Below are 9,666 nucleotides of genomic sequence, written 5' to 3'. Positions count from 1 at the left end.
GAAATAGAAATATTAAGTACTTTTTTGCTGAAGAATGGAACTGTTTTCAGTATCGGGAGAAAAGTGTGGCATACATTAATGGTTGCCAATAATTTATTAAACACAGTTAATGGAAATAGGGATTTTTGGTTTAGTCAGCAGCAATTGTCTGGACTTTTTTTTTTTTAATGTTATGTAAAGCTGGTGCTAGTGGGAGTCTGCAACAAGACAGTGGTTGTGTCTTTGGTTTACCACTGATAAAGGTCTCTCTTTCTAACTAAACTATTTTTAACTTAGATGTTTGAGCAGAATCTTCAGGTCGCTGCTCAGATAAATGAAGATTTGAAAACAAAGGTACTCCTTCTGTGTCTTCAACAAATGAATTCATTTCTAACCAGGTAACATTTTTAAAATATAAATGCTTTATCCTGCCTCAGCCTCTCTTTGTTCCTACCATTCCAATACCTGTTTATCCTAGGGTTGTTTCTTTATTGCTTCATATTTCTCCTATCACATTTATGCCAACCAAGCTTTTCTTCCCTTTGCTTTTCTTGCCACCTTCCTCCCTCCCCAGTTTCACCACAGAAGTTCTGTGCTGCTAAGTGGCACTTTCACTTCCTCTTTGCAAATAGCTCTCATTTTTGGAACCAGTTCTGCTTCCTTTTATATCTTACGTCTGTATCTTTCTCACAAGGAAGACAGAAAACACTTCCTTGGCTGTATTCTGCCCAGAACAGAGAGACTAAACGTGACAGGAGCAACAACCCCCTATAAAATACTTCTGAATACCCGACAGGCCCTTATGGAGCTTTTGCTCCTCCAGGTGTGTACTTAAGTTATTACAGATTTCTGTCTGTTTAATGCCCTTCCTCTTATATGTTACAGGTACAAAGATGAAGCACAGTTATATAAAGAAGAGCATCTTAAAAATCGTCAGTATCCACAGTGCTACGTTCAGTACATGATTGCAGTCATCAACAACTGTCAAACCTTTAAGTAAGTGTGCATGTTTTTGCAGTATTATGAGAAAAATCAATATTGATATATCACTTGTAATACTACATGTTCCTAGGGACGCCTTTTGTGTACACAGAGGGTTTCAGTTAAGATAATTTAGCTGACTAAACAAAGACAAAAGATTTAAATACACTGCTGTTTTAGGAGGCAGGTATTGTGATTGCTCTTGCCTTTGACAAGCCAAGCCTTTGCACCTCACGGGTGAAAATCCACTTGTTACTCCAAGAATTTAATTGCCAAAGAAAAACTTAGCATTCAGAATTTGAAAAAGTCATTTTGGTTTGTTTGTCTGTGGCCTGCCATTTTCTCACATTTCATCTCTCACAGTTCACCTGCAAGCAGTGTGATCAAGGTGAATTGAACTGGAAAAAAGTAAAGGTAGAGTTTGCTCTATTAAGAATATCAAAGCAGGAGAAAGAAATTCTCACTGCTCGTGTTGCAGTGTTCAGCAATCCAACCCCATCGTCACTTGTATCTGCTGCCATGCTCAAGCCTACAAGTCAGTAGTAAAACTGAGAGAGCTGGGCTTGTTCAGCCTGGAGAAGAGAAGGCTCCGGGGAGACCTTATAGCACCTTCCAGTACCTGAAGGGGCTACAAGGAAGCTGGGGGGACTTTTTACAAGGGCCTGTAGTGACAGGACAAGGGCTAACGGGTTTAAATGCAAAGCAGGGAGCTTTAGATTGGATATCAGGAAGAAATTCTTCACGGAGAGGGTGGTGAGGCACTGGTACAGGTTGCCCAGAGAAGCTGTGGATGCCCCATCCCTGGAAGTGTTCAAGGCCAGGCTGGATGAGGCTTTGAGCAACCTGGTCTAGTGGAAGGGGTCCCTGCCCATGGCAGGGGGGGTGGAACTAGATGGTCTTTAAGGTCCCTTCCAACCCAAATTGCTCTGTGATTCTATGACCATACAAGTAATCTAGGTTGATCACTCTCGGATCATGCTGGAGAGTAAACCTAAAGCTTCTGAAGCAAGCAGCAGGCATTATTTCCCCTTGCAAAAATAAGACTGTCCAGTATGTCTCTTTCTGTGTATGCACTCCAAAAATTTATTAGTAATGCATCAGTGGATGATGAAAAGCATTGTGATTTGTCACAGAGAATCTATAATCAGTCTGAAAAGAAAATACTTGAAAATTGAAATGGAAGACACACTGTCAAGCAGCCATACAAGCATGGATGCAACCTTAGACATCATTGCCAAAGAAGCATGCACTAGCCTGCTAGATGAAGTCTTCATGGATTTAGAGGTTAGAACTTTTTTTCCCTAAAAAAAAAAAGCAAAACAAGTATTATTTTATAAGGAAAAATAATTCAGGAATGAAGTAGTTATGGAGCTTTTTGATTGCTAAACATGTTTTATGTGGTGTGCTAGCAAAATGCCAGAAAACATCAATATTGTTCTCCACCAGTATAGTTTGCATGAAGGAGACTGAAAGGTTGCATAATTGTATTTCACAGGGTGACTTCAGGCAGGTGCTTGGTTATAAAGTGAGTATTTTCTAGCAGGTTGTACTTAGCATTATACTGTTGTGGTTTAGCCCCAGTAAGCAGCTGAAACAGTAAGGAATCAGAAACCAAAATGTCCTTGGCTTGGTATAAACATTCCTTGGCAACAACCAAAAACATCGGTGTTATCAACATTCTTCTCAGCACAAATCCAAAACAATAGCTGCACTCAAATCCAAAACACAGCCTCCCACCAGCTACTGTGAAGAAAATTAACTCTATCCCAACTAAAACCAGCTCATATACTTACATAGTTTTGCTTTAAGAATTATTTGGAAACTACTCCTGATACCAAGTTATCTTTGTACAGGTGCAGTACACCTATAATTAAGGTTGTTAATTGACTGTAAAGGTGGGCCCTTTCTGACTGGTAAATTCCCATGAATTCCAGCTTCCTGTATAGAATCCCCCGGGAGGAGAAAAAAAGAGTGTATTACTAAAAAGAAATTGTGAGTATGGGGGGTGGAGGCAGGGAAATCAGAGAAATAGCGAGAGGGAAGAAAGGTGCTCTGGGAACTGTTAGTTTTGTAGTCTTATTTTGAACTAATGTGAACACCTTGACTCATATTTATTTTAAACTTTGAGCTCTTGGGTAAAACCTTTATTTCTCATTGATTATGAGAAGACACTCTATCTCCCCAATGACCAGTCTTTAACCTCAAGCTGTAATTCCCCGTTACTGTTTATAAAATACTGCGCTGTAACGTGTTAAGAACTTTTCCTCTGGGTGTGTAGATGTAGAGAATACTGGAATTATGTATTATGGAGTTCTGGGAAGGGCGTAGGGCATATAGGCACAGGATGTTTGTGGGGCCAGCAGAGAGTAACAACTGAGTGGCCACTAGCAGTTCAAGAAATCAAGCATGAAGTTGCGTTATCAAAGCAGTTTGAACATGCCTCATTTAAAATTGTCAGCTCTTACGTCAGTTTTGTCCTTCGACCTTATTTGTTTAGAGAGATTTAATTGGAGAATAAGGGATTTTGAAGAACTCCTGTGAAACACACTCAGGTTAGTGCAGTTGGTTTACGTACACCCCCAGTGCGTATGTCAGGGGAGCACTCTGTGGCAGCTGTCACTGACAAGTGGTCAGATCGTTTTCCTGCACTAACTGCTTATGCCTTGTGAAGGAGTGTAGTTTCGAAATGTCTGATGCTTAAAATTGTCTCTTGTTGTAACTGCACTGGTGTGATGAAAGTGTCAAAGACTTGTTCTGATCGACTGTTTGTTACCTTCTCAGCCACACCTCAATGAGCTAATGACAAAGAAGTGGTTGATGGGGTCTAACGCAGTGGGGACGATCTGTGTCACTGTAGAGGATTATTTCAATGACTTTGCAAAAATAAAAAAGCCTTATAAAAAGGTAGGTGCAAAATATTCTATGATACTTGGCTAACATACTCTAAATATCGTGTTGGTTTGGAATTTCTGAACACTGAACGGAATTCAAAACTGGAATACAGAAATTGGGAGTTGATTCACTGGAAATGAAAAAAATGCTCATAATCATACTGCAGAAGTCCAAAACTAATATTTCTCTTGCATCTTTTTTGTTCACAGCCATATAATGTCTAAGATAGATCAGAGTTGCAGGATTTAGTCCAGAAAATGTACTGTATGTTACTAGGTTGTATTCTTACCAGCTTGTACTATTCTACCTCTCCTCAGAAGTTTGCAGTAAGATAAAATTAGCTCTTCTGAAGCTAGTTTTACTGGCCTGTAATTACTTCTTTTAACGAATGCATGTTCTGTAATTCCTGGTTTTAATGTATACAGTGAGGCAGGGCTAAATTGGTTTCATAAGGTTTAACAAATGTGTAATTCGTGTTTAAAGTGCTGTTAAGCAGCATAATGAGCCAGGTTAGGTCGTTGTCATCGTCTTTTTTTTTTTTTTTTTCCCTGTCAAAGGATATCTGGATTTCTCTATTATCCTTTAATCTTTAGTATTATTGTACTTGTGTTTCTCCATTATTGAATTAAAGTAATTTTTGTGTAGTTAAGACAGCATATCTTAAATGATTCCCTAAGATTTAGGAAATATTCAAAGCTAGCAAAATCAGGATTCAGGTGAGGTCTGCAAACACACTCTTACGAAGTAAAGATGCTCAAAAGACAGTCTCAAAATCATATACTTGCTCTGTTACCTTAATTCTTAGAGACAGAGGGGCCTGCTCAGAGTTCCTCTGATGACTGCTTAACCTTCAGTATTTGCACATCCTAGAGGCCTTATTATGTAAGTGATTAATCTGCATAAGTTAGGTCAGTCCCAGAATTAGTCTATATCCACGGAACAGCTTTCTTCTCCAGATCTGGTTTGTTACTGTGAGGTAGAAGCGCTCAGCATGAGTGTAAGTGCTAATACCAATCTCTGATCACGTGTGTTTCATCATGTAGCATTTATTGCCACCTTCTGGGGGAAGATGGTGACAAAAACATTTTTTTGGCATTAGTTGTACCTGCTATTCCACTGTCTCGCAGCTTGGAAAAAATCTCCCGCACAGGACTCCGTATGTTCTAGCAGCGGGTGGGACACGCTTTTGTTTCCCTGGTTTGGGGTGGGCTGCTTTTCCTGGTTTTGAATTATTCTTGGTTAACCTTGCCTTGAAAAGGCAATTTTTAAAAAGCCGCACTAACAGAGAGCCCGCAAAAAGGCTGTAGCCTAGTGGGAAGGACACTGTTCTGGAACAGGGGGGATCTGGATCTGACAGTCGTTCTGTGTTGCCATTTTCCTGGCGTGTAAAGTGAACGCCCTGTTGTTGCACTGTTGGCTCTTCTTGGGTGTTCTGTCAGCTACAGAGCTGCTGGTTTGCACTTTTCAGTGGGATGGGGTGTACATGTCTTGTCTCCCACAGTCTTAATTAACTGTGGAGTTAATTTTCCTCTGTGCAGTTGGCATCAATTCCACCAGTGTAAGAGAATCCATCCCTGAGCAACCAGTGAACTCGGGTATTTCTGCACAGTCTCGGGAGCAGGACTCAAAATCGTATTTTGTGTCCTGGGTGGGCTGTAACTTCCAAAACTTTGCAATCTGTTGTTTTCTGTCTTTTTATTTCTTTTTTTTTTTTCTCCTTCCTGAAACTTTCTCCAAAGTTTTGACTGACGAACGTGCGGATTGAAACTAAAGGTTGATAAATACTAATAAAATAGGATTAAAAGTTTGTGACTGCCTGTTGATGCAGGCTTTTTCTTAATTGTAAGTAACTTTGCTGCCGTGCTGAGGGGAGAAACGCCTCGTGGGATTTAAGGACTTTACAATAGTGCTGAAAAAAAAATGTAAAGGTTTTGGGTGTTTTTGTTTTGTTCTTTATTTCCAAACCTCAGCATTACTCTTGCACTGCTATCAGGTGTTTTACTTGGTCACCAGTAACTCTTTTCCTATAAAAAGACAAGTGCAGAACAGCAGATCAGTCAAGGAAGATCTGAAAAAGGGATGGCTGCTGGCTCTCCAGGCTTCTTACCAGACATGACCCAGAGCACAGACAATGTAGGCAGGATTTGCGGTGCTTTATGCAATGTACTGGAGTTCTCCAGCGGCAGCCTCTGTGATGGCTGGTCACTCCTTGACCCAGATACAAAGAGCAAGGCTGAAAGGCTAAGCACAGGTCTGTTCTAAAGATCCTCCCAACTGTTTCATGTTTGTCTTTCTACCTTTGGTGCTCCTGTCACTAGAGGTATCTTGGGTTTGTGGTTTCTCTCTCAGGTAATTGGCACATCCTTTTTGTTAGAGGAGGACAGGTTTTCATTTCTGTTAACACTGGAAAAATCTTAAGCCACTCAAAATGTGTTAGTGCTGGCAAAAACTACCTACTGGTGATGAAGTGCAAATACACATTTCAAAGACTAAAATAAGGGCTGTGTTTTCAGGTATCACTGCCATAATCCACCACCTTGTTCTTTTCTTCCAGACAATGACTATGGAGGCCCATCGGAGGGTGGTTGTGGAATACATCAGAGCAATCATGCTGAAACGTATATCTTTCAAGAATGCAGAAGAGAGAAAAGAGGGTGCAGAAAGAATGATCAAAGAAGCAGAACAGTTCAGGTTTCTGTTTAAGAAGCTCACCTCTGTAAGTATTTGCTTTGGGTAATGCTGGTAATCTAGAACAAACCACACCTATTTACTGCTTGGTGAAAGTGGATAGAGGGGGATCTCCATGTCCCCAAAATACTGGGTGACTGGTGAATATCAAAGATGCCAGCTGAGGGCACAAGCAGAGTTTCTGAACACATGCAGGCCTGCTGCTGAAGTTCCTGAGCAGCAGTCTCTACTGCTTTGTGTTTACAAAGCTCTCCGAATGTTTGCATGGCCTCACAGAGGTAGGTACCCTGAATCTGTAGTAGTAAGGGAAAGAAAAAACACAGTAGTTTGTTTAAAAAAAAAAAAAAAAATAATGACTGGGCTTTGCTTTCCTTGGCTGGAAGAAGGGGCGATGCGGCACAGAACAAACGCAGGTACTTATTACCTGAGTAGCACGCAGTGTATTTGTCTCTAGAATCAGCAAGACAAGTATGTTGACCCTACTTAAAGTGCAGTACAAATCAAAAAGAAGGGCCAGAAAAGATATTTGAGAAACATACAAGACAGGCCTAAAATGAATGCTGTGTCTTTTTTTTTTAACTGCAGAAGGAGCAGGAATCTGCCAGAAAAGCTCCTAGGGCCAACAGATGACAAAATGCAAAAAGAATGCAGAGAAAGATAAGGCCTGAAAAATGGGGGGGCTGGGGGGAAGGGGCAGCACTCATCTCCCTTCACTGTGGAAGATGTTGGGGCAATTCCTGCAGCAGAGTCCTTCATTATGTGGGATTCTGTGTAAGGTCTGTTTCAGATAAAGGCATTGAGAGAAGAAGTTGTGGAATAAATGAAATGAACAATAGCAGAGGGGCAGGACCAGATGACCCGGAACTGAGAGCACTAAAATAATCTGGAGATGAAACAGAGGTTACAGTTCGGTTGATGGGTTATTGAAGGCTGTCTTGGTGGCATCAGTTATTCCTCATGTCAATGCTGGCAAACTAGCAAAAGACTGGAATGCATCACCATGTGGATAAATACAACATGCTGTTTGTAAGGCATGACTTTGTTTACTGATATTCCAAAGGTAAAGGTCTCTGAATGAAGAAGAACAGGGATAGAGGGAAGAGGCTTATGGTGGCAATTTACAAATATTGTGGGTTTTTTAATGTCTGAAAATTCAGCTCTTTGGGGCATGCAAGAACACTGTCAGCCCACATACTAATTTAAGGAATGTTTATAGATATTGGGGAGGATCGCTTTTGTTCCAGGGATTGATTGATTTGTTTTCACTCTTCCCCTTGCAGGGCTCCGGAGAGGACACTGAAGGACTCTGTGACATCATTGAAGCCATTGCAGAGGTTATCAAGCTGACTGATCCTTCGCTGCTCTATCTGGAAGTTTCAACTCTTGTCAGTAAATACCCAGATATCAGGTAATGCCGCCTGCGCTCAAGCTTAAGACGGATAAATAACGTCATAATTTCTTTGTAGCCTCGGGAGAATTTTAAAACCACGTGTAAATGTTTTCATATTTTTCGTATTTTGGAATGTAGGCACTTTCTTATGCAAAATAATGTTATATAAAATGTATGTGAGCTGGACTAGGAGGTGCATGCACGTTACTACTTAGTGCTACAGCAAAGGAATAAGGAACCTACTTCCGTTCTGCGTTTTGGGAAGATAAAACATATTTTGGAGTCCTAAGAGCAGCCAAAATAATGCTTTATAGTGAGCTGGAAAAGCTGGTTCTGAGTGACTAGAGATGTGATTTAGAGAGGAAAGCCTCCACCGAAACTGAGTGAAAGCATTGCCAACTAAGTGATATTTCTGCCAAAACTTTACTTGTGCAAATTTTCCCGCTAATGCCAGCCTTTCCACTTCCTTTGGCAGGGATGACCATATCGCAGCTCTGCTGACAGTGAGAGGCGATGCCAGCAGAGACATGAAGCAGACGATCATTGAGACTTTGGATCAAGGTCCAAGCCAACCGAATCCAAACTATGTGCCAATTTTTAAAGAAATTACAGTTCCTACTCTGACTGTGCCAAAACTTCTGAAGTAACCAAGAACTGTGTGCCATTACTGGTCTGGGATCGACAGGTCTGAAATATTTTGGGGGGAGATCTGGCAATGCTATTTTGAGTAAAGTTCAGTATACACTGATACTTGCTAGGCATGTTTCTTTCTAAAGACTTGGATGTGGGAAAACATAATCGGATTTCTGAGAGAAGGTGGGTGTAAAGGTCACGTTTGAAGAATGAAGCTTCTGATGGCCGGGGGGATTTTACTGACCCATTTGTTACAGCCAGTTTTGTTGTCAGCAAATGCAGGTTTCTCATGGAGGCTGTCCGCACGGTGCACTGCAAGGCTGCATAAAGATGTTTATACCCGAAACAACGGAGCTGTAATAGTGCCAGGTACACTAACATACATGGCTAACGTAGGCTCCTTTAGAACTGTCTTTACAGGGCACTGCACTGAGCATGTACGGACATCCGCAGTCCACTCTCACATTCTGCTTTGTGTATGTACTTGCTTTGGTGTAAAATAGTTTATTACAGAAAACTTAATTATGAAATCGGTTTCCTGACTACGGGACTGAATGAGACTGCTGCCGTGCAATTTGATTATAGGGGGAAGAAAGACACGAGGTACAATTTTTATTTTTTTTTTTTTCCCCCCCCCATAGCTTCACTAAAAACATCACATAAAGCACCAACAGGTCAATGAGACATTAAACTGTTGCTACCTTCAGCTGTGTATACTTTGCATCCTCATAGATTTGCAGTAGCTTTAAATTTTTTTTTCTGGTTGGTTGGTTGAAGTGTGAATAAACTCTGAATTTAATAGTTTTCTGGAAATGTGAGGTACTGGTTTTCATTTCCACAGTATTTTCGGATCAGCGCTTAAAGCTAAGTTTCAATTTTCTCTGTTCTAATTACAAAATACTACTATAAAATTGTTCAAGGGACGTGCTGAAGGACCCAACAGAGGCATTACCCGTTAGTACCTGAACAGGGTTGTCGGAGGGTGACTACAAGGAAGACACCCTCCGACTTCCTTCCGACGGCTGGATTTAGTGTGTGTGACTTCCTTGGCTTGTGACCTTGTGCCCTTCGCCCTGCTCCCTGCCTCCTCCTTACCCCAGCAG

At 41.1% G+C, this 9,666-nt stretch overlaps 1 protein-coding gene across 1 annotated transcript in view; it reads left to right on the top strand.

Annotated features, from left to right (window-relative positions):
- EXOC3 (exocyst complex component 3) overlaps window positions 1-8,749 on the top strand; it is a 24,547-nt gene extending 15,798 nt beyond the window's left edge. Inside the window, exons 6-12 of the mRNA XM_010151806.1 lie at window positions 277-377; window positions 865-975; window positions 2,094-2,244; window positions 3,742-3,864; window positions 6,407-6,568; window positions 7,821-7,948; window positions 8,406-8,749. Of these exons, the coding sequence (XP_010150108.1) occupies window positions 277-377; window positions 865-975; window positions 2,094-2,244; window positions 3,742-3,864; window positions 6,407-6,568; window positions 7,821-7,948; window positions 8,406-8,577 (948 nt within the window). The 3' untranslated portion in view covers window positions 8,578-8,749. The remainder of the gene's footprint in view (window positions 1-276; window positions 378-864; window positions 976-2,093; window positions 2,245-3,741; window positions 3,865-6,406; window positions 6,569-7,820; window positions 7,949-8,405) is intronic.
- Window positions 8,750-9,666: the final 917 nt, after the last annotated feature.

This window comes from Eurypyga helias, unplaced genomic scaffold (genome assembly GCF_000690775.1).
Source record: "Eurypyga helias isolate BGI_N326 unplaced genomic scaffold, ASM69077v1 scaffold11285, whole genome shotgun sequence".
Taxonomy (NCBI): domain Eukaryota; kingdom Metazoa; phylum Chordata; class Aves; order Eurypygiformes; family Eurypygidae; genus Eurypyga; species Eurypyga helias.
Note: the sequence above shows the minus strand (reverse complement) of the source record. Positions and strands in the feature narration are given on the sequence as shown.